This window comes from Pristiophorus japonicus, chromosome 8, assembly GCF_044704955.1.
Source record: "Pristiophorus japonicus isolate sPriJap1 chromosome 8, sPriJap1.hap1, whole genome shotgun sequence".
In the NCBI taxonomy this organism is placed as follows: domain Eukaryota; kingdom Metazoa; phylum Chordata; class Chondrichthyes; family Pristiophoridae; genus Pristiophorus; species Pristiophorus japonicus.
The window spans coordinates 64,006,918-64,032,410 of record NC_091984.1 but is presented as its reverse complement, the minus strand read 5'-3'; the positions used below and the strand labels follow the sequence as shown (position 1 = coordinate 64,032,410).

The 25,493-nt window shown below is 46.2% G+C and overlaps 1 protein-coding gene across 1 annotated transcript in view; it reads right to left on the bottom strand.

Moving 5' to 3' along the window:
- The window catches only part of LOC139268089 (ras-related protein Rab-3C-like), a 231,119-nt gene that overhangs the window by 8,575 nt on the left and 197,051 nt on the right, over positions 1–25,493 (bottom strand). The window contains exon 4 of the mRNA XM_070886103.1: positions 8,122–8,246. Coding sequence (XP_070742204.1) covers positions 8,122–8,246 — 125 coding nt within the window. The remainder of the gene's footprint in view (positions 1–8,121; positions 8,247–25,493) is intronic.

Here is a 25,493-nt window from a genome sequence, read left to right as displayed (position 1 = left end):
GGTCTGGTCCGGAGGCGGGGGGGGGCGGGGAGCGGGTGTCGGGTCTGGTCCAGAGGCGGGGGGGCGCGGGGAGCGGGTGTCGGGTCTGGTCCGGAGGCAGGGCGGCGGGGAGCGGGGAGCGGGTGTCGGGTCTGGTCCGGAGGCGGGGGGGGGCGGGGAGCGGGTGTCGGGTCTGGTCCGGAGGCAGGGCGGCGGGGAGCGGGGAGCGGGTGTCGGGTCTGGTCCGGAGGCGGGGGGGGGCGGGGAGCGGGTGTCGGGTCTGGTCCAGAGGCGGGGGGGGCGGGGAGCGGGTGTCGGGTCTGGTCCAGAGGCAGGGCGGGGGGGGAGCGAGTGTCGGGTCTGGTCCGGAGGCGGGGGGGGGCGGGGAGCGGGTGTCGGGTCTGGTCCAGAGGCGGGGGGGGCGGGGAGCGGGTGTCGGGTCTGGTCCAGAGGCAGGGCGGGGGGGGAGCGAGTGTCGGGTCTGGTCCAGAGGCGGGGGGGGGCGGGGAGCGGGTGTCGGGTCTGGTCCAGAGGCAGGGCGGGGGGGGAGCGAGTGTCAGGTTGGGTCGGGAGGCAGGGCGGGGGCGGGGAGCGAGTGTCGGGTCTGGTCGGGGGGGGGGGAGCAGGAGCTGGCCGTGGGAGGAGCCTTATTCACGCAGCCCCAGTGAGGTCATTCAGCCAGGGCTAGGGGTTGCGTGCTTCGGGCCCCTCCCACACAGTTCGGCACCTGGAGCTACTGCACTTGCGTGCCCACTGTAGCGCGCATGTGCAGAGGTCCCAGCACTGTTTTCAGCGCAGGGACCTGGCTCCGCCCCCCCACAGCTCGTGCTGGCTGCGCCGAGGGCCAGAGGACCTGCAGGGAGGTGGAGAATACGGAGGATTTTTTTAGGCGCACTTTGTGGCGCGAAAAACGGGCGTCCAGGTCGGGACTGCGCCGTTCTAGGCGCGTGTGGAAACTTGGGCCCATTATGAGGAGATGTTAAAAGCAAGATCAAAGAGGTAGGCTTTAAGGAGGATCTGAAAGGTGGAATGGTAAAGAGGTTTATGGTGGGGCATCCAGAGCATTGAGCCTAGATGGCTGAATGCACGACCACCAATGGTATGGCAAAGAGAGCAATGGATACACAAGAGGCCAGAGGTAGAGGAGCACAGAGATTTTGGAGGGCTGTATGCTGAGTGTGATAAGATGTGCATGTCTCCAGATGGATGCCAGCAGATGCACCTATACCCTTCAGGGTCAGTGCTGGAGGACATTGCCGGACCCACTGACATCGTGTATCAAAGCTCCCATGACTCAGCCCCAGCAACGTTCCTCAGCCCCAGCAACGTATCTCAGCCCCAACAACGTACCTCAGCCCCAGCAATGTACCTCAGTCCCAACAATGATATTCATTTCACAGCAGTGAAGACACATCAGTTGGAGAAATAAGACCTGGGGTCAATGTAATTGTTCTCAGTGTTCCTAAGCAAGGGAGGAAAAAAGAAATGTGTGTGTGTAATATAGCTCCACCTCGTGGACTATTGCTCCAGCCAGTGGCCTCTATAGTAATGCAACCACTGATGTTTCTACAATAAAAGCAAGTTCCAGATTGAAGCCACCTTGAGTGTGTGTGCTTCGCGATGTTGTAAGAAGATACCACATTGGCGACGAGAATGAGATAATCAGATTCCCTAGCTGAAAATTTTGTTGCTGGATGTTCCTACCAAACAATAGAGACTTGTACCTCATATTATATGATATTATATGAGAGATTTGAGAGCTTCTTGGTTTTGCAGTGCAGTTAAAAATCCAAGGTAAATTTCAAGCACACTTGGCTGAACGGGAGTCCAGATGACCATGCCTATGGGAATAATAGGGTGATTGGGTTTGTTCTATCGTGACCGAGAGACTTTTGGAGCATATGTGGAGTGACTAGAAATATTGTTCACCGCAAATAGTATCGTCGAAGTCCCCGATGATGAAAACCGTAACCGGGTGGTTTTAGAAAGAAAAAGGGCTGTTTTCTTGACTGAAGCAGGCCCCGAGGTGTATGAAACCCTGAAAAATTTGCTTGTTCCCAAGCTGAAGGACACGTCACTTAGAGATTCTAACAGCACTACAGTCCTGAGCCCCTGGAAATTGCTGAAAGTTATCGTTTTGGAACACAAACTCAGTTGAATGAGAAGAGCATCAGTGAGTACATTGTTGCTTTAAAAAATCTATCCATTCACTGTCATTTCGGAAACTTTCAGGACCGAGCATTGCGTGACCGTTTTGTTTGTGGGATGAAAAATGAAGCAATCAGGAGGAAGTTGCTGACAACTCCTAACTTGACTTTGATTTAGCTTGTCATACAGCTATGTTGATGGATATGGCCAACCAATATTCTCGAGAACTTAATACTATTTCTAGTCGTCAAACAACCAAGGTGAATCACTTGCATGTTAAAAGAAAAAGGCAGTTGGGCCCCAAGGTCTCAGCAACTGGCCAAGGCATTGAAGTCATGCTATCAGTGCCTGGGACAACACATTGCTCAAAGCTGTCCATAGGTAAAGGCAGAGTGGTTGTTCTGCAAGAAAATTGTGCATCTTGTGAAGGCATGCGACTGAAGAGTAAACCAGTTTTTATTGCTAGAAGTAGCAACCACCAGAGACGACACAGCATTGAAGAGACCCAACAGGACGAGGAGTTTCTGGAGATACACATCATCAGGAGCACAAGGATACCTAATAACGATTCACGAAGTATCGTCATCCAAGTAGGCATTTGAGGAACCAGGATACCCATGGAAATCGACACTAGTGCATCCATGAGTGTAGTACTGGAATCGCTATATCTCGACAAGTTGAGTGATTTTCCACAGGAAATGTCGAAGATAGAGGTGCTAGGCTACTCAGGAGAGCAAATCCCTATGGTTGGACATGTCACTGTACCGGTGAAATACAAGGATCAGTTTCAGAGCTTGCCTCTTTTAGTAGTGTCAGGAGAAAAGCCTGCCTTAATAGGTAGAAATTGGTTGAGATCACTGAAGCTGGATTCAAACGACATTTTTCATGTTCAAATGCGATTTGCATCAAAGGATTATGTCATCAAACAGTATCCAAAGGTGTTCCGCGAAACAGGCAGTCCGATCCAAGGTTTCAAGGCGAGTGTCAGTGTGCAGAAGGACACTAGACCAGTTTACTGCAAGCCACATCCCATACCAAATGCATTCAAGGAGAAAGTTGAGCAATAACTCAAAAGACTAGAAACTGAGAACATTATCTGTAAGGTAGATCTAAATTATTGGGCTTTACCCATTGTTGTTGTACCTAAGTCAGATGGTAATGCTGATGGTATGCCCAGGTTGCCATTCCCATCAGAAGTTACTCCCAATAGGGAAGAAGCGTTCTATTCATACATTGATGAACTGCCAGTCACAGCTGAAGAGATTGGTCGAGCAACCAAACGTGACCCAGTTATGTCAAAGGTGTGTGACATAATGTATGATTACATCGCAAGTGGCTGGCTAAACCAGGTATCAGAGAAAGATATTCATCCACACTTCCTTCACAGGAATGAATTATCCGTGGATAAAGATTGTATCATGTGGGGTGCAAGAAGAGTTATCCCAAGTAAGTTCAGGTCCAAATTATTAGGAGATCTTCATGACCAGCACCTGGGAATGTGCTTGACCAAGAGTTTTGCACGCAGTTACTTATGGTGGCCAGGTCTAGATAAAGATATAGAGTACATCATTAGTCAGTGTACCACATGTCAAGCAGTAAGCAAGTAACCACCATCAGCACCATTACAGCCATGGAAATGGCCTCCCAGGGTGTGGCAAAGCTTACATATCGATTTTGCTGAGCTACAGGGACAGCAATTGTTCATTGTGATTGGTAGCCATTCAAAGTGGGTAGAGGTGTTTCCGATATGGAAAATAAACAAGTAAAACACTAGACAATTTGTGAAGATTATTTTCTACATATGGCCTCCCAGAAGAGATTGTGTCTGATAATGGGACAGAATTTTGTTCATTAGAATTTGCCCAGTTCATGAGCAGAAATGGTGTGAAACTTACCAAAGGTCCACTGTACCACCCTGCTTCAAATGGTGCAGCAGAGCGCACATTACAAATTGTAAAGTGTGCCCTCATCATGCAAATGCTGGATCCAAATCCAAAGAAACGGCTGTTGTTGTTGGACCACAAATTGGCAAATTTTCTAATTGCTTATTGTAATACTCCTCATACAACTACTGGTAGAACACCAGCGGATTTGTTTCTCAAACGACAGCCAGTAGAAGAGAAACAATTAAGACAGAAATAAAATCATGATAGAGGTAGAGTAAGAGAGAGAAGTGTGAAATTTAATCAGAAGGTGAGAGTGAAGAACCATCACCAAGAAATAGGAGCAGGTGCAGACCATTTGACCCCTCAAGCCTGCTCCGCCATTCAATAAGATCATGGCTGATCTGAAGTGGTTACCAGCGAAGATATGTGGTCCTCGCACATATTTGGTCAAGATGTTTGATCACGGAATGGTTCAGTTTCTTCACATTGATTATATTTACCTACAGATGTAGAAGGAGTTGAAAGTTGGAATGATTCAATTATTTCTGATGAGTCAGATAATCTTGTTACAAGTAGAGTACCAATAACAAATCCTACATCAGATGTACCAGAAATAAGTCCAAGAGAAAGTCAGAATTTAATCTGAGTCCGAGTCAGGCACGCAAACAGTCTGAAGTTGTAGAGAGTTCTAATGTAGATCAAGGATATCCCTTGGAGAAAAACTCTCCTCAGGCTCAGCCTTGAATGAGTCTAAGTTCGACACCAAGTTTGGGAAGTTCTGTTCGGAACAGAAAACCAGTGGCTAAGTTTGATTTGTAAATATGGCAAAATAAGTCCATATCTTTTGTTATGTATAACCATGCACGTCATGATGATTATTTTGTTATGATTACTTCTTCATTAAGGAGGGAGAAGTGTAATATAGCTCCATCTAGTGGACTACTGCCCCACATAGTGGCCTACTGTGGTAATGCAACCACTGATGTTTATACAATAAAAGCAAGTTCCAGATTGGCGCTATCTTGAGTGTGTGTGCTTAGTGATGTTGTAAGAAGATATCACAATGTACAATTTCTTTTTGCTTTTTAATTAAATTTTCTACTGCTTGGTTAGCAGATGACTGAAAGCAGAATTAATGAACAGATGGTCTTTAAAATATGCCTGACTATTATTAAACATGAGAATGACATCATATGAAGGTGAAGAAAGATTTAGGAGGATAACTTGTTTTTCTGCAACTCACTGCACCAGTGTTGCTTTCCGTCTCCCCCCAACCCACACACAGACATGTACTAATGTAATAGGCTTAAACACCATTTATTGTAACCTACTCATTCTGCTGGAGATGTACATGTTAAAGAGTAGGCTTTGATGGCCTTATAATAAACTCCATAAAGGACATTGTAGTCCTCATTGAAGAGACCACAGGTACAGTAAGACAACAAATATTTATTTGACAGAGAAGCCTTGCCAGCAAATCCATAGTGATGCCGACTCTTGGTACCAATCATTGACACATCCAGTTTCAGTCTCGTCTGCATGCTAAATGTGTTAATACAATGGGAGGTGAGAATTTGTATCTCAATTTTTCTCACCCAATTCATTTACATAGAGTTATTGGTTAATTTCTGTATATGCTTTTAACTTTTGGGATTTGGATGGTGAGAGGGGAAATGTCTTGTGAAGGATGCCAACAGAAGTCTTGGAAAGTGAGGGACTTTGTGAGGGTCTGGCATGGGGAGGAAAGGCAGATGTGAAGTGACTTTAGATGTGAAGTCAACCTTTATTTATTGAAAGTTTTGAGCTATCAGTTGTAGTCTGGTAAATGGATGCTGGCCTGTTCCAATTCCTCTACTGTGTGTGCTGCGGTAATGCCTAAATAAAACCTTCTGTAGATCTTGGGGAGTGAGTGTCTGCATGTAGGCAAATACCTTTGGTGATACCTTACTCTCAGAGCCTTTCACCTAAATTCTTCCATATCTTCATCCTCCATTTCTAGAGTGCAAAGCAGGATTTTGAGCAGAGTTGAATGTAGGTAGCAGTAAAAGTCCAGGCTCAATCCCCAAAGCCATGCAGGCAAAGCTATGTATAACCTTCAAGATATATGTGTTGCAATGTAAGTGATTTGTTTTATTTGAGTAAGTCTCCTATAATAAAAGCTCATTAATAAAATTGTTAGTTGTGTTTGTGTGTATGTGTGAGTACATCCATTGATAATAATTCTTAACATTACATTGAAAAAAATGTTTAGACCAATTTCAAACTTTGTAAAGATACAAGGCACAGCTTTACCTGATTCTGATAAGTTTAGATTCTGTAAAAGTTTTTAAAATTCTGGAAATTCATTTTTAATGCATGGACTATCCCTATTGCATTTTTCCAAAGTGTAACCAATATATTAAAGTATTTACAAGGTAATTATTGAATCAAGCCTAGGAGGTGCACTAAAAATGAAAGAATGTGACAGAACTAAACCATGCTAGTGAGACAGAATTATGCAGTGACCCTCTGGAGACTCATCAATGGGCTGCCTTACTGAACTTAAAAATTATGGGCTCAATTTTCCCCAGTTTTTGCGCCTTTTTTTTGGAGCAGGCTGCCTTTTCTGGCCTTACTTAAAAAATCCCCAGTTTCCCCAATCAATTTGCACCAGCGTGACTCAGTTAGTTACGAATTTTTAAAGTCAGTTTTTCATTCAGCCAAAGGGGGCGTAACCAGCCACCTATGCTACTTCTGGCCATTTAGGGAAGTTTGGCCAGCTGAGAGTTACTTCAGTTCTGAATAGGCCAGCATATATGGCCTCTCCAGAAAAACCTTCCGTAGAGTTAAGGAAAGCGGCGCATCAGATGACCAGACACACTGAAAGAATTGAAAAACACATAGCAGCAACTTACCTCCAACCCCGCCCGAAGGGCTGTCCGGTTCCATTCTTAGTCCCCGGTTCACACACACACAGGAAGGCTGAGGGAGTGAGAGTGAGAGCGAGAGCGGACTGGACCGCCTTCGGTTGAAGGTAAGGTGATGTTATGTGCTTATCAATTCTTTCAGTGTGTTGGGAGCTGGCTGTATGCTTCACTTTGCAGCCTCAGCTTGCATTGTGTCCCTGGTTACCATGGCAGCCTGATCTTTTTGGTGTAAATCAAGGATTCACCCCCCTCGGGTTAGGCCATGTCAAAATGAAGAGATCCAACGGGGAAACTTACACTTTTTTTTGGCGTACATGGGCCCCCAAAAAAATCAGGGATAACTCTTCAAGTACGCCAAAAAAATGCTTTGGGGAAAATTGAGCTCTATGTTTCTAACTTTCACTCTCTCTTTTTAAAACTTTTCATGTTCACTTATTAGCACAGTAATGCAATTGATAAAGAAGTTGAAGCTAACTACTTGCAAAATGGCTGCTACCAACATGAAGCAGGAGACTTGCTTGTTGGAATGGGAGATCAATTTACTATGTGATGTACCAGTGAGCTTTTACGTGATAGTCAGAACGGCCGACTGGTGACATGACTTATGAACATTACTTCGGATTCCTGAATATTTGTGAAAAGTAGGGAGTGAAACACTTTTGCTTTTGGTACCTGGCATTAGTGAAGAACTCAGTTCTACACTTCTCCAGCAGCATATAGCCATCCTCAAAAAGCATCTCTGATATAGCAGTGTGATATTCCCCATTTCTCACACCATTCATCTGTTATCTCACTTCACAATTTATTGAAAATTAGTACTGAATATGCACACAGTCTGAATATGCTCACAAAATTGAGGGTTGGCACTTGTTAGAAATTGGTTTTCATTGCCCTGAGCCATCAGAGAGCAGCCTTCATCTCATCAATCTAAACCAGATTTGAACTCAGCTCCCAGAGGTGAAAAGAATGATTTCTAATCAACTGCACCACTCATTTCTTCCCAACTCGAATGTAATGTTTTAATTATGTTTAGCACAACCAGATACTATATGAACACACTAATAAAACGCCAACAACCTTCTTACCACACCCTTCAAAAACATATCATTGTATAAACTACGCAAGCTGTAGGACTTCAAAGATTGAATTGGAAACATTATCATCGAATCATATTACTGATAGGGAAAAAATCAATCACCTACCTAGCTGCTCAGCCAGATGTTTTCCCTTTTCAGCAGGAACTACGCGCTCATCTTCCATATCACACTTATTTCCCACGAGGACGACTTGTGCATTATCCCACGAGTAGGTTTTGATTTGGGTCGCCCTGTTTAAATAAGTGATGGAATTAACAGCGAATTGCACAGATAATCTCTGTGAACACCAATTGCTTTTTCTTTCTTTAATGTGTATTTTAAGAAGAAATGTTGCCGTAAGTACAGTCACATCTGCACTATAATTTTCACTTTCACGGAGGCATGATTTGTTTCACATTTTGAAATGCCAACTGCCACAGGAAAATGAACTCAAATTGTGAATTTCACTCTTATGTCATATAGTTGCTTATCCCCTTCCCATTGCGGGAGAAGAGGGTGAAATACAGATCAGCCATGGTCCTGATGGAATGGCGGAACGGGCTCAAAGTGCTGAATGGCTTACCCCTGTTCCTATGTTCCCATGGGGGAGACTTTCACCTACATTTTCGGCGGTTTTCTCAGCGGGACAGCTGTTTTTGAGAGAGAAACTACCCGGCAAAAGTTCCCCCTTTACTTTTTGAATGGTACCACCCACATCCTCGAAACGCCCGCCGGGAGCAAACCGCTGATGTGCACCTCCGAGAAAATTGCCAGGGTGTAAGTTTGGCCTCAACGGAAGCCCGTCCAGATCGTCGAGGGAACCGCCCTGTGAAAGCTGCTTAAACAGGGCGGTAGGTGAGTACTCTGCAAAGAAAGGTAAGTTAAGGATTCTTTATTTATTTGTTTTAATTGTAAAACAGTGATTAACTGTAAAATTATTTTGGGAATGTTTTTTAACTTTTAATTTTTTTTAGTGAAAATGTTTTTTTTTAAGTTTTCCCCCCTCCCTAGGCCCAACCGCAGCCTCAGAGTAAATTTTTAAAAACATTTTAAGAACCGCTCATTTCACCTGGTTTCACCTTCAACCACCAAGAAACCATCGAGAATATTGGTGCAAGATCCATTTTTTCGCAGGACGATTATTTTTACCTTAATTATGGAAATTCTCGCCAGCATTAGTTGCAAAACGTCTGGGCGGGCAATCGGGCGTTAAGGGGCTCTAGGGAATGTTTAGCCCCATTTAATAGGTGGTTAAGTTTTGTCAACAGTTGGCTGCAAATGCTTGTAGCTACCTTCCATAAATGTGTTACCAAGAAAAGCCATTGAAGCAGATAGAATAAATGGATTCAGGAGGCAACTTGATTAAGTTCTACATGTGAGTCTTTTAGAGCAGTCTAAGGCTCATGAAAGTAATATAATTTAGCTAACTAGATTGAAAACTGGAAAGTAAAATGGAAAGGATAATAAATGCAAAAAGAGCTTCATTTGGGGTGAGTAGCATCTTGCAGGGCTCTGTGTGGGGTATCTTGCTCACTGTATTCAAACAATATGGGGTGAGTACTCGTTATATAATGTTACGAATTTACTGAAGACATCCAATTATCATATGGCCAGGTAAGTAGTATATATCGAGCTGCCAGCATTCAAAGAGACCTGAATCAAATGAGCAAATTGGCTAAGAAATCACTGATGGATTTTAATGTCGATGAATGCAAGGTTGGAACATGGACATTGGAACGTGAAACAAAAAATATTTGCAGGCAGTCAGGCGTCCCTTTTTATAAGCTCTTTAGTGAAAGTGAAAAGGAAAAATATTTGGGTGTGATCATGGTCGTTAATCTTGTAGTTAAAATAATGCAGTTAATGTGAATCGTAATCAAGTAATGGGATGTACTCCAAAGCCATTTGTTTATAAATTTAAACAAGTTATTCTATTTTTGTACAGATTAGCAATGAGTTCCTATCTGGAATATTGTGTGCACTTTTGAGCATCATAGCTTCAAACGAACATTGGTATATTGGACAGAGTTCAGAGAAGTCGGACAAAGATATTTGAAAGACTTAGGGCTAACGAAGAGAAACCCACAAAACTATTTTGTTGACCTCGGTGGGTCCGGGGTGGGCGACGTTGGTGCCGAGTCCTGACCCCGCTGCTGGCTCCAGCCCGGTCTCTGAAATGAATTTACCTTGATTGGGCTAGTTAAGCCCGCCAAGCGGGTTTGCCAGCCAATTAGAGAAAGCGGGTCTGGTGACATCATTTGATAATCCATCATCAGCCGGCTTCCTTAAACGAACCATGTCCAAACCAGGCTCTCCCATGACTCTCTCCATAAGTTTATGGAGGGAGTCACAGCACGCAGGAAGGTCCTCTTCCCTTCCCATGGATGGAAGAGACCTCCCCATGTGATCAACACAGCCTGTTTACACATTGCAGAGGAGGGCACAAGCAGGGATGTGGTCAAGAGGAACTGCGTACAGTGCTGCAAAACTTTCAATGATCTTGGTATATCATGAAACGTGTAAAGACTTGCAGCATGACAACTCTGTTTTGGACATGCAGTAAGGAAGAGCTTGTGGCTGAGGGAAAATATTTCTGTAAGATGGGCGCTTTTACTTTACATTTGAAGCTGTCAACTCAACAGCTGATTCAATGGCCACTGAACTCCCGCCTCAGCTTAACAGATGTGATCCCCGAGCAACGAGGACACTGTGGTGAGCACGTAAAATCAAAATGTGAGCTCAAATGTGATCTTAATCATCTCTGAACAAGGCCATAATGACCTGAATTGGGTCACCCGCCGCTGCGTGTCAGGTCTGCTCAATGCTGACAGACCAGACATCGGGGAAAGGCACATAGTGGTGGGTTCACAGTGATCTTGTGTTAATTCTTCACCTGTGAATTTCAGCATTGAGTGTCAGCGGGATTGTAGAGGGCATCACTGCCAAGCTTGATTCTGTACTTGCCCGATATCCACTGAAGTACTTTCAGGAGATGTTCCATGCCTTTGTTACCTTTAGATTTAACAATTTCAATGCACGCCTGGCTGCCCTCCCATCTTCCACCCTCCATAAACTTGAACTCATCCAAAACTCTGCTGCCCGTATCCAAACTCGTACCAAGTCCCATTCACCCATCACTCCTGGGCTTGTTGACCTACATTGGCTCCAATATTCCCTCAAATTGATTTTTGGGCCGTGCGGCCCCTTTAATGTGCTGCATGAAAATCCGTGCATGTGCATTTTTTGCATTTAAAAGCCAGCTCACCGGTTACGTGGGACCTCTAGAGCAGCTAAAAAGCAATGTCAAATGGCTCCCGGTTCAGCAATGCCAAAACATTAAAATTCTCATCCTTGTTTTCAAATCCCTTCATGGCATCGCCTCTCCTTATCTCTGTAATCTCCTCCAGCCCCACAACCTCCCCCGAGATCCTCCAATTCTGGCCTATTGCACACTGCTGATTTTCATTGCTCCAGCATTGGCCGTGCCTTCAGCTGCCTGGGTCATAAGCTCTGGAATTCCCTCCCTAAACCTCTCCGCCTCTCTACCTCTTTCTCCTCCTTTAAGATGCTCCTTAATACCTACCTCTTTGAACAAATTTTTGGTCACCTGTCCAAATATCTCATGACTCGGTGTCAAATTTTGTTAGCTAACACTTCTATAAAGCGCCTTGAGACTTTTACTATGTTAAAGTCGCTATATAAATACAGGTTGCTGTTATTGAAAAGCATAAGTTCATTACAGGTGACCAAGCTCCTCACATCTGCAACTGGTGTAATCAATTATCAAAGTAATGCAGCAGGTCAAACCTATAGGGGCCGAAATTGCCCCTTTTTTAAAGAGCCGTTACCGCCTCAAAGAGGTGGTGACGGTGCAGAAAGTGGAGTCACTGACAATCGCGACATTGCCCTCATGTTATGGTGGGCGGTGGACGTTCCCGCTCTGCCGGTGTTCCCATCCCATCGACCCCTTTCTGCTCCTCATGGGAAATTGGCCGGTGGGAAATTGCCCTGTGGGAGCGGATCAGCCGCCGGTCAGTGGCCCCGACAACTTTTCCCGGTGGGAGGCTGCCGGTGGCTGGGTGCCATTTTATTTTCTCAGCCGACTTCGAGATTGGCCCGACAATGGCGGCCACGGGTTCGGCCGGGCCAGCACTCCCTGGTGGTCCAGTGGGTGCCACTAACGTGGCTGCAGAGTTCGCAGCGGCCCTCCCCTTTAACTGAAGGGGAAGGACGTTTCTACACCTCAGCGCGATGCGGGACTATTGCATCGCACTGCTGTCATCAGCATACCAACATTTGCCCCACTCCCCACGCACTTCTGCCCCACCGCAACCTGACTTCACTGCCTGGAACAAAAGAAAATGACAAAGGGCTGAATTTCGCTCCACTCTCCACCCCCAAAAATCTTCAAGATCGGTAAGTGCGCCCCCTTTCAGCCGGATGCCAATTTCAGCTCCACAGTCTCTAAATGGAAAAGGGAGCAGCTTTAATAAGGATCATCGATTTCCCAGGATTATTTTTTAAATGGTTAAATCTTTATCACAGTCTTGTTTACATACAACAGACATGAAATTAATTCCCAGTAATCAGCTTAATCTATATACATCTGCAGTAATGATGAGACAAGCAAGTTTCTTTGTGAATGTCATTGTCACAGTTCAGGATTCTGTGGCCATTTTTGCATTCAGTGGACCCAGACACGAGGGGGTATAAATTAGTTGGCGCCTGGTTTGGGGCATGAAGGTGGCGATGCAGCCACAATGCACAGCTGAACTGGGAAGCCCAAGGCCGCCCCAAAATTGGGGCTCAAGCTGCATTAATATTAATTGGGCGAGCTGTTGGTGCAAGTCACGCCTCCACGGGCAGCTCGCCCACTTGAAGAATTGAATTACGGGCCGTGGCCCAAAAGTAAGTCCTGGAGGGGGAAGGCAATTAGTATACTATGGAGTCAGAAGAGCAACGATTTGTATGTATTCTTTTTAAAACACTTACCGCTTGGTGGCAATCGTATTGCGACCAGTTACAAATTCTGAGCGGAGATGGTCTGGCTCTTGCTCCACTCTACAATATCAATTTTCAGTGTGGGGGAGGGGGCTAAAACATGCCTCTCATTTACATATGTATCTATAATCAACAGTACCAACAAGTATCACTTACTCATCTATCATCATAGGCAGTCCCTTGGAATCGAGGAAGACTTGCTTCCACTCCTGAAGTGAGTTCTTAGGTGGCTGAACAGTCCAATACGAGAGCCACAGACTCTGTCACAGGTTGTACAGATAGTCGCTGAGGGAAGGGGTGAGTGGGACTGGTTTGCCGCATGCTCCTTCCGCTGCCTGCGCTTGACTTCTTCACGCTCTCGCCGTTGAGATTCAAAGAGCTCAACACCCTCCCGGATGCACTTTCTCCACCGAGGGCAGTCTTCGTCCAGGGACTCCCAGGTGTCAGTGGTAATGTCACACTTTACCAGGGAGGCTTTAAGGGTGTCTTTGTAATGTTTCTGTAGTGTCTCTGCACCTTGTTACAAACTCACACGAGGCATGGATATGTCAGACACAGTCACTCTGTGACCTTCACTTTATTTCCAGGACTGAAGAGTGCTGATCCTGGGTGGGACCTCCCCTTTCATACCTGAAAGCCCAGGTGAGGAGCTCACTCCCTGTGGTCAGGATGTGCATTACAAGGGTACAGGTACAGTATGCATGAGTTACAGTTACATACTTATCGTCACTGCAAGATGGTGAAATACATGACAGTTTCCGCTGCCCACCTTTGGCTCGTTTGCTGTGAAGGAGCTCCGCATAGAGCATTTGCTTCGGAAGTCTCGTGTCTGGCATACGAACCATGTGGCCTGCTCAGTGAAGCTGATCGAGTGTGGTCAGTGCTTCAATACTGGGGATGTTAGCCTGGACGAGGACACTAATGTTGGTGCGCCTGTCCTCCCAGGGGATTTGCAGGATCGTACAGCGATATCATTGGTGATATATCTCCAGCGAGTTGAGGTGTTTTCTGTACATCGTCCATGCCTCTGATCCATACAGCCCTGTAGACCATGAGCTTGGTGGTAGATTTGAGGGCCTGGTCTTCGAACACTCTTTTCCTCAGGCGGCCGAAGGCTGCACTGGTGCACTGGAGGTGGTGTTGAATTTCCTCATCAATGTCTGCTTTTGTTGATGAGGCTCCCGAGGTATGGCTCCACTCATCTATACCCTTCTCACCGATGCTTAGTTTGGGTTCTGCCAGAACCACTCAGGTTCAAACCTCATTATAGCCTTGATCTTAACATGGACAAAAGAGCTGAACTCCAGAGCTGATGCGAGAGTGACTGTCCTTGACACCAAGGCAGCACTTGACCGAGTGTGGCATCATGGAGCCCTAGTAAAACTGAAGTCAACGAGGATCAGGAGGAAAACTCTTCAGTGGCTGGGATCATTACTATCACAAAGGAAGATGGTTGTGGTTGTTGGAAGCCAATCAACGCAGCCCCAGGACATCGTTGTCGGCGTTCCAAAGGGCAGCATCCTCGGTACAAGTATCTTCAGCTGCTTCATCAATGACCTTCCCTCCATCATGAGGTCAAAAGTGAGGATGTTTACTGATGATTGTAGTGTTCAGCTCCAGTCACAATTTCTCAGATAATGAAGCAGTCCATGCCTGCATTCAGCAAGACCTGAATATCATCGAGGCTTGGGCTAATAAGTGCCACACAAGTGTCATCTCCATCTCTATGACCATCTCCAACAAGTGAGAACCTAACCAGCTCCCATTGACTTTCAAGGGCATTACCATCGCCGAATCCCCACCATCAAGATCCTAGGGGGTCACCATTCACCATTAACTATATGCCTGGAGGAATGATGACATAAATTTCCCCATGACCATCCAGGCAATGCATGACAGGGCTGTGGGCTTCTCCAGGATTGCTGGCTTCCCAAAGGTACAGGGCTGCATTGATTGTACCCATATCGCCTTGTGAGCACCTTTGGAGGTTTCCGAGATGTACAGGAACAGAAAAGGCTTCCACTCCATTAATGTACAGCTCGTGTGTGACGACATGCATCACATCATGTCAGTCGATGCAAGATACCCTGGGAGCACCCATGATGCATTCATCCTATGCGAAAGCGCTATATCTGCCATGTTTGAGCAGCAGCCAGAAGGGCAGAGCTGGCTACTGGGAGACAAAGGGTACGGCCTCGCCACCTGGCTCATGACGCCCTACGCATAATCCAAACGGAAGTTGACCGGGAATACAACATGTTGCACATTACGACGCGCAACATCATAGAGAGGACCATTGGCATCTTGAAACATCGTTTCCGAAGCCTGGACCATTCCAGAGGCTACTTGCTATATTCCCCTGAGATTGTTGGTCAGTTCACTGTTGTGTGCTGCATACTGTATAACTTAGCCATCATGAGGCAGCAGCAGCTGGTAGTAGAAGACCCACCTGAGGTGAGAGTGGCTTATGATAATGAGGAGGAAGATGCAGATGACAAGCAGGAGGATGAGGACGAGGAAGCCATGCAACTATCTGAACCTGGAGCACGACGGCGGACGAGGGCAGGCCATCATGTCCCTTTTAACGACTGTTCGAACCTTGCGCCAGCAGCTCATCCATGAACGCTTTGCTGCCTGAAGGCTCAGCAGCAACTATTCCACATGGACCATGTTTACTGTTTGGACCTCTTCTGTAATGTTGTGTGGTGTTAATCGAACAAATGATGGAAATGATTCTTGTTTACTTCAAAAGTTGTGTTAATAATGGAACAAATAATGTAAATGATTCAGTTGTAATTTAAAATATATTTTATTCAAAAGTTTAACATTTGTACTTAACTTAATTTTAATAAAAATATTCTTGTATCAAACTTTAAAGTTTTCAGTTAAGATCACTTACAAGCTTTAAGATCACTTAAAATCTCTAAGATCACTTACTAACTTTAAACTTGTAAATTTACATAACTTACAAAAAACTTTTAATCTGAGAACAATCACAACAGGAACAACAACAATAACAACAACAACAACAGCAGCAGCAAAGAAAGGCTGCACCCATCTCTCCTCCACCTTATTCTAAGACCGCTTGCTGCGCTTGGTCTTGGTGACTTCACCACCCCTGCCCGCAGGCGGCGAGGCAGTGTTTCTGGGCTTTGCACCAAGCTTATTCTTTCTAACATCTCGTGTAGTGTGCACCCAGGGTGGCGGGGGGGCACAGGCGGCAATGTGGAGGGCCCAGCTTGGGGCTCTTCAGAGGCTGGTGTGGGGATTAGAGTGAGAGTGACAGTTGATTCTGTCAATGGACGCAGGGTCTGGGCATGTTCCCTTACTGCAGCAGCTAACTCCAACGTGCCGTCCCTCATGCGCCCTGACTGTCTCAACGACCTCCAAAATTCCCTCCCTCATGTTGAGCAAAAGTGTCTCAACTACCTGCAACATTCCCTCCCTCATGTTCACTGAGAGTGTTTGAACTATCGCTGACATCCCCTCCCTGATGTTCACTGACAGCGCATCAGCTACCTGTGACATTCCCTCCCTCATGTTCATTGACACGGTTTCAGCTGACTGAGATATTCCCTCACTCATGGTCCCGGACATCGTTCCCATTTCTCGTGAGTGTGTTGTTACTTCTCCCAACAGTCCCGATACCTCATCGCCCACCCCACTGATGGTGTCCAGGAGTGATCATGTAAGGTCAATGCTCTCCGCACTCATTGGCATCATGTGAACCACATCGGTTAGATGCTGCACCTCAGGACAGCGCGGTCGAGCTCTCTTTCCCCTCCTCACCACGGGTGTGGCCCACAGCATCCCAGTGGGACCCGCGGCCTGGGACGGTGGGGCCCTGGGTGTGCCTCGCTGCAACCCACTGGAATCTCCAGCCTCAGATGGTGGGAAACCATGGAATGTTCCACCAACACTCAAACCACTAGGTAAGGGAAGGGGATGGCAACTCAAAGGGTGGCACCTGCACCTCCTTCAAGTTGAGTGTTTCTCCCCCTCCCCCTCACTCCCACGCTCTTGGTCTGGAAGGTGGGATTGGAAGATGTTCTCCTCTTCAGGCTCGTCCTCATCTGAATCGTCTGCATCGTCAGGGTTGGCCTCAAGTTCTGCAAAATATAAGAACAGACAAATGATTAGAAGCAGAGGAAGGGGCAGGGTGGGTGGCATGAGTAGGCTCACACAGTGCAGGCAGCGGGCTGATTTGAAGGACCACGATGAATGTAGCACATTGCATCAGCTGAAGCGTAGCTGACGGAGACATCCCCATGAACCGAAGCATGACTAGCCCGCACAGTACTTAACATTTAGCAAAGCCAGACTGTGGAATTTGCAGGACTTACCCTCTCCCTCGAGTGTGGGCCCAGCTTGTGCAGTGGTAGTTGCTTTTCTCCAGGCAGGACCCATCAATGCAGCAACCCTCTCTTCCAAGGGTGTCAGTGGGTGCAGATTTGCTGGGCCTTTCCCTGTTCACGTTCTATCCCTTTTGTTATGTGTCACCTTCCTCTGCAAAGATGAAAATACAATTTTTTAGAGAGGGTGTCTTTCAGCTGGGTGGGACATATACAGCTGGTCACATTTACAATTGCAATTCCATTGAAAAATGAAAATTTTACTTACACTAATTACTTGACCAAGGTCCTGCCACTTCTATTTGCACTGGCCTCCAAACCTCGGCACCATTGCACAGTAATCTTATGCAAACTGGTTCCAGCATTTCTTCATTTCTTTCGGTGGAACTTTTATGTGACTTCTGCTGGTGTCCAGCTCGTGCCATCTGCCCTCAATCACAGTAACTAATGCCTCCTCTTCATCCTGTAAGAAATTCTTGGTCCTTGCACTGTGTTGCATCTTGTATTGTAGCTCCAATGTTTCCAATGATAATTATCGTTCTCACACAGCACTCAACGTTCTAACACACACAACTGGCTCTTTAAAAATGGCCAATTGCAGACCAGAAGCTGTACTGCGCATGAGCGCCCATAGGAATCACATCAAAAATGTCCTTTTTTTTCCGCGCAGGTGCAGAAACATAGAAACATAGAAAAATAGGTGCAGAAGTAGGCCATTCGGCCCTTCGAGCCTGCACCACCATTCAATATCATGGCTGATCATCCACCTCAGTACCCCTTTCCTGCTTTCTCTCCATACCCCTTGATCCCTTTAGCCGTAAGGGCCATATCTAACTCCCTCTTGAATATATCTAACGAACTGGCCTCAACAACTTTCTGCGGTAGAGAATTCCACAGGTTAACAACTGTCAGTGAAGAAGTTTCTCCTCATCTCAGTCCTAAATGGCTTACCCCTTATACTTAAGACAGTGATCCCTGGTTCTGGACTTCCCCAACATCGGGAACATTCTTCCTGCCTCTAATCTGTCCAATCCTGTCAGAATTTTATATGTTTCTATGAGATCCCATCTCATTCTTCTAAACTCCAGTGAATACAGGCCCGGTCGATCCAGTCTCTCCTCATCTATCAGTCCTGCCATCCCGGGAATCAGTCTGGTGAACCTTCGCTGCACTCCCTCAATAGCAAGAACGTCCTTCCTCAGATTAGGAAACCAAAACTAAACACAATATTCCAGGTGAGGCCTCACCAAGGCCCTGTACAACTGCAGTAAGACCTCCCTGCTCCTATACTCAAATTCCCTAGCTATGAAGGCCAACATGCCATTTGCCTTCTTCACCGCCTGCTGTACCTGCATGCCAACTTTCAATGACTGATGTACCATGACACCCAGGTGTCGTTGCACCTCCCCTTTTACTAATCTGTCGCCATTCAGATAATAATCTGCCTTCCTGTTTTTGCCACCAAAGTGGATAACCTCACATTTATCCACATAATATTGCATCTGCCATGCATTTGCCCACTCACCTAACCTGTCCAAGTTACCCTGCAGCCTCTTAGCATCCTCCTCACAGCTCACACCGCCACCCAGCTTAGTGTCATCTGCAAACTTGGAGATATTACATTCAATTCCTTCATCTAAATCATTAATATATATTGTAAATAGCTGGGGTCCCATCACTGACTGCCATTCTGAAAAGGACCCATTTATCCCGACTCTCTGCTTCCTGTCTGCCAACCAGTTCTCTATCCACGTTAATACATTACCCCCAATACCATGTGCTTTAATTCTGCACACTAATCTCTTGTGTGGGACCTTGTCAAAAGCCTTTTGAAAGTCCAAATGCACCACATCCACTGGTTCTCCCTTGTCCACTCTACTAGTTACATGCTCAAAAAATTCTAGAAGATTTGTCAAGCATGATTTCCCTTTCATAAATCCATGCTGACTTGGACCGATCATGTCACTGCTTTCCAAATGCGCTGCTATTTCATCTTTAATAATCTATTCCAACATTTTCCCCACTACCGATATCAGGCCAACTGGTCTATAATTCCCCGTTTTCTCTCTCCCTCCTTTTTTTAAAAAGTGGTGTTACATTAACTACCCACCAGTCCATAGGAACTGATCAAGAGTCGATAGATTGTTGGTAAATGATCACCAATCCATCCACTATTTCTAGGGCCACATCCTTAAGTACTCTGGGGTGCAGACTATCAAGCCCTGGGGATTTATCGGCCTTCAATCCCATCAATTTCTCCAACACAATTTCCTGACTAATAAGGATTTCCTTCAGTTCCTCCTTCTCGCTAGACCCTCGGTCCCCTAGTTTTTCCGAAAGGTTATTTATGTCTTCCTTCGTGTAGTTGTTCAATTGGTCTGCCATTTCATTGTTCCCCATTATAAATTCACCTGATTCTGACTGAAAGGGACCTACGTTTGTCTTCACTAATCTTTTTCTCTTCACATAACTATAGAAGCTTTTGCAGTCAGTTTTTATGTTCCCTGCAAGCTTCCTCTCATACTCTATTTTCCCCCTCCTAATTAAACCCTTTGTCCTCCTCTGCTAAATTCTAAATTTCTCTCAGTCCTCAGGTTTGTTGCTTTTTCTGCCCAATTTATGTGCCTCTTCCTTGGATTTAACACTATCCCTAATTTCCCTTGTTAGCCACGGTTGAGCCACCTTCCCCATTTTATTTTTACTCCAGACAGGGATGTACAATTGTTGAAGTTCATCCATGTGATCTTTAAATGTTTGCCATTGCCTATCCACCGTCAACCCTTTAAGTATCACTCGCCAGTCTATTCTAGCCAGTTCACATCTCATACCATCGAAGGTGCGGCATCGTTTTTTTCGGCGCAGACAGCAGGCTCCACCCCCTGATGTGACTGGACGGGCTGCTCGGCGCCAAATTTGAAAAGTACAGTAGGGAAACGTGGCACAAATATTTTTGGAGTATTTCTGGCCTAGAAAAATGGGTGTGACTCTGGCAATACACCAAAAAACATCTTTGGGCAAAATTGAGCCCAAAATATGTGAATTACTGAAAGAATTGATAAGGTGTTAATAAATCAAAGTATTTATTTATTTTTAAGTAGCCAGTTATACACACAGCATAGAGTGTTTTCAAGGAGATAATCTAATTTTAGAATTGGATGATGTACTTAAAGAACTATTGGATTATAGCCTAGTACTACTTCATTATTCTATATTAAATGGGCAATGCAACTGAGCTACTGGCATTGCTACAGAGAAGTATAATAATTATGAATAATACATTCATTTAAATAGTGTTTTTTCACATTGAAACATCTGAGAGTACTTCATACAATAAATTGCTTCTGAAGTGCAGTAGTCAGGCGAATGCAGCAGTTGTTTTGTATTAGCAGAGTCCCACAAACAGCGGAGATATGAATGATTAGTTAATCTGCGCTTTAGATGTTAATGGCTGAGGAAGAAAGTATGGGCTAAACTTTCCACTCAGATAGCTAGGACCCAAAAAATGGGCGATGTTCCAGCCTTGGCAATGTGTCAGCCTTCATGATCGCTGGAATATCGCCCATTTTTGGGATCGCGGCTTTCAGCTCAGCGATAGCCCAGCCATGTGGAAGGCAATGCTTCCCTAGCAATGGCCTTCTGCGCATGCGTTTTTTTTGGTAAACAGGTTTTCCCGTGTTTCGGAAGGTCAGGAGTCATTCACACATGCGCAGAAGGTAAGGGAGAGAGAGAGAGGAGACAGAGAGAGAAAGGCTGTGGAGAGGAGATAGATCGAGAGAGAGAAAAGTTAGCAGAAATAAACTATCAAATATTAAAATATGTCTGAGCACGAGTCCACTGAGGGTGGGCAGGAGGTGGAGGGAATGAGGAGGGCCAAGCCCTTTTCCGACGAAGCAAATGAGGCCCTCGTCAACGGGATGCACTCTCGGTGGGCCCAATTAACCCGGGGTGGGCGTGGGAAACCTCCACCCCGGGCCCACCGCAAGCTATGGAGCAAGATCGCAGATGTGGTCTCTGCGGCGTCCAACGAGGTGAGGGGCTCGGACCAGTGCCGCAAGCGTTGGAACAGCCTGGTTGCTTCAGCAAGAGTAAGTATAGATTTTATATTGTAATGATGCAAATTGTAATTATAATTATAAATATCCAGGATTGAAATTAAGGTTGTTATTCTTACATATATATTGCACATATTCCCTGCTAAGATCTGGACAGGGCTATGAACCTGCACCTTTTTTAAGTCTCTCTGGCTGCTGTCACTTACACAGTGACCCAGCATGGACTGGGGGAGAGCTGCCCTTGCTCACTGTCTGCCCTGGGACACTTTGGGACATTAGTTCCTGTCATTGCCCAGTTCAATGGAGATTCTAGTCGAGAGAGATGTTTTTGTCAAGCATTAGTTCCTAAACACGATCTTTGTTATAACCATGCATCAATTGCAGATAAAAACCCTATGAGGATATAACATTAATGACTGCTGTCTTTCCATGATATTACCTTGTCAATGAGCTTATGCCATGCTCTTTTCACGTTTGCAGAAGAAGTTAGCGAAGAACTGTTCCGAGCGAAGGCACACCGGAGGAGGCCTTGCCCAGCTAACTCCGCTCATTTCTTTATATTATAATATAAGAATGATGTCATGTTATGTTATGCATGCAGCTATCCTGATTCACATGCAGCCTCTGTGCTACTCTCAGGTTGACAAGAGATAAGAGAGGAGCAGGCGATCTGGCCACCTGTCCCCTCTCCATAAACATTCACTCCCTTATCATTCTGCCTTTCTCCGACTGATCCAGCCTCCAGAGCTCTCTGGGTCACTGAATTTCAACTCGGATTTACCACCATATATACTATCGTGTGATGCGTTACTATGTAACGTCTCTGGTCTCATTTATTGTAGTACTGCTGCTCCTCCTTCGTATGCCACCGCAATGCAGCGCAAGAATGTGTACCCTTCCGTTCTGAATAAGCTCAATTGTGTTTTGCAGGTCCACCAACACCCATGCGTAGCGAGGCATGACCGGAAAGCCTCCCCCTCCAGCTGCAGGTGACCCTCACCAAGGGAGGGGAGGAGGAACAGAGCAGTGACCATGAGGAGGAGGATACCCTAATGGAATCAGAGGAGGACGCCCCAACGCTGACCATGACCATGACTGATGTGGGACCTGCTTCTACTTTGTCGGTTTCGACTGAAGAGGTACCGGGACCAAGTGGCGTGCAGCCGGCGATGCCAAGGCGTTTTACAGTGCACAGGCCGACCCCACGGAGGTCGGGTCAGAGAGGTCAGCACACGCCTCCTCTGGCTGGTCGGATCGAGGGCTTGATAGACTGTGCGAGGAGAGTGTCGCGATCAGTCATCTGCATCTCCAGGCGTTCGTGGTGTTCATGAGAGCCATGTCCCGGGTGTGTGCTTTGCAAGCGGAGGTTTCGCAGCAGACGTGCTTGGAGATGCGTGCGCAGACCGCCTCCGTCGATGCCTTGCGGCATGCGTTGTTGGTGGGATATGGCACTGAACCCCAAGGTGCCGCTGTCACACATACCACCAGCACCAGCACACAAGCGAGTCAGGAGGAAGCACTTCCTTCTGACTCAGAAGGCGATGCCCTAGCTTCGTCTTCCCTCCAACATCCCCCCAACATGTGATCGCGCCACCATCACCCCCACCATGGCAGGAAGTCTTGCCGTTGCCCGCTACACGCCAGCTTCGTCTCGGTAGCCGGGGACAAAAACGGGGTGGGGTTAAGGTGCGGGGGGGTGGGGAGGTACATGATCTGGAGGGTAAGGTGGCCGCAGGTAGGGAGGGGGGTGTTTTATTGTTGTTAAAAATTGTTGTATTTTTGTATTGTTGTTGCTGTTTTTACAGTTATTGTTGGGTGATTGTTGGGGGTGGGAGGGTGGGTTTTGTTATAGTTGAAAAATTTAGTTAAATTGTTAAATGACTCAAAATTTTTATTGAATTTTACAATTGTTGTGCAGTGTCTTCTAATAACGTAAGTTAAGGTAAAACATTAATGCAACTGTTGTACAACAATGGCCAGGCCAGACCAGACAAGGATAAAACGTAACTCAACGCAAATGTGACTGTTGTCTAATCGCAACTGTAACTGTAACTGTCCCCAATGTAAGTTCATGCAAAGCGTTCATTTATGAGCTGCTGGCACAACAGCTTTGCAGCCGCGTAACTCCCACTGGATTTCTCCAGTTTTCCGGGGTGAGGGGCGGGGAGGGGGGGTGGGGGCCGGGACCATGGATTCATCGCCAGGCTGATTGTCATCCCCGAGGTCCTCACCAGCCTCCCCCTGCTCCTCCTCGTCTGCCTCTTCTGTCACCTCTCCTTCCTGAGGTGGACCGGCAGCCCATCTGGCATTTGTTGTCCTCTCCTTATAGCTAGGTTATGCAACATGCAGCACACCACAATAAGCGCAGCGACCTGGTCAGGATGGTACTGTAGGCTGTCTCCAGAGTGGTCCAGGCACTCCAATTGTCTTTTCGACGATATTGCATGTAGCTATATGGCTTTCGTTGTAACGCTTCGCGGCTTCCATCAGGGAATTACGCAGTGGGCTCATGAGCCAGCTAGCAACCATGACCTTCTGGCTGACTGTCAAACAACTCTGAGACAGAGCTCCCATGCAGGATGTATGCATCATGGATGCTGCCTGGAAATTTAGCATTAACTGCCATGATTATTTGGCTGTGGTCGACAAGAGCTGCACATTCAGGGAATGGAATCCCTTTCGGTTACTAAAAACACCTCCGTGTTCTGTAAAGGTGCTTTCAGGGCAATGTGCGTGCAGTCTATTGCTCCCTGCACCTTGGGGAAGTTTGCTATTCTCGAGAAACCCAAAGCCCTCCCGGTCTGTGCCTCCCAGATCATAGGGAAGCTTATAAAGTCCATTGTGCAAGTGTAAAGGGCTTCAGTCACCTGTCGAATAGAGCAGTGTGTGGCGTGCTGAGAGATACCATAGATGTTGCCAGCTGAAGCCTGAAAGGAGCCAGATGCGTAGAAGGATAGTGCCACTGTAACCTTTACCTCAACAGGCAGTGCGGTCCTGATGGAGCTGGTAGGTTGCAGATCCTCCTTGATGAGCTGGCATATCTCGTCGATGACCTCCTTCCAGAAGTGCAGCCTCCTAAGGCACGTGTAGTCAGACAAGTTGAGGTAAAATTGCTTCTTCCTATAAGTTCGTTGGCTGTACATTCTCCTCCTCTGCCTTGGCATTAGTCTGCCACCTCTTCGATTGGCCCCTTCACTAAACCTTTCACTTAACTCAACTTCAGACGTCAGCATGTGAGCAGTTACAAGTAATAGTAGAGAAGCTGCAGGCCCCATCACTATCACTATTATCACTATCGCTGCTGTTATAAATGCCCTTTGTACTAAAAAAAATATAAAATATAAATTATAAATATACATATAAATATAAATATAAGTATAAATGTGAGTGGATCTATCAGTGGATCTATCAGACCCTTAAATAACTCACAAATTATAAGCCTCTTGTTTAAGCAGCTTAGAATAAGGAGTCGCCTATTTAAAACAGAGATGAGGAGAAATTTCTTCTCTCAGAGGGTTGTAAATCTGTGGAATTCGCTGCCTCAGAGAGCTGTGGAAGCTGGGTCATTGAATAAATTTAAGACAGAAATAGACAGTTTTTTAAACGATAAGGGGATAAGGGGTTATGGGGAGCGGGCGGGGAAGTGGAGCTGAGTCCATGATCAGATCAGCCATGATCTTATTGAAAGCCAGAGCAGGCTCGAGGGGTCGTATGGCCTACTCCTGTTCCTACTTCTTACGTTCTTATGTTCTCCTCACTTCCTCAGACGTTCAAAATGGCATCCGTAGTGGCGAGTTGTGTGTGGAAGGCCAGGTAAAAGCAGCTTTTCTCCAGTGATGTCCAGTGATCTTTTCGGCGAGCGATCAGCCCGGCGATGTGCCGAAAGTTGCGCTGGGCGATGTGTGGGCGATCACCTCAGCGATCACCTTGGTGATGTGCCGAAAGTTGGGCTGGGCAATGTGTGGGCGATCACCTCAGCGATCACCTTGGTGATGTGCCGAAAGTTGCGCTGGGTGATGTGTGGGCGATCACCTCAGCGATCACCTTGGTGATGTGACACGAAAGTTGGGCTGGGCGATGTGTGGGCGATCAC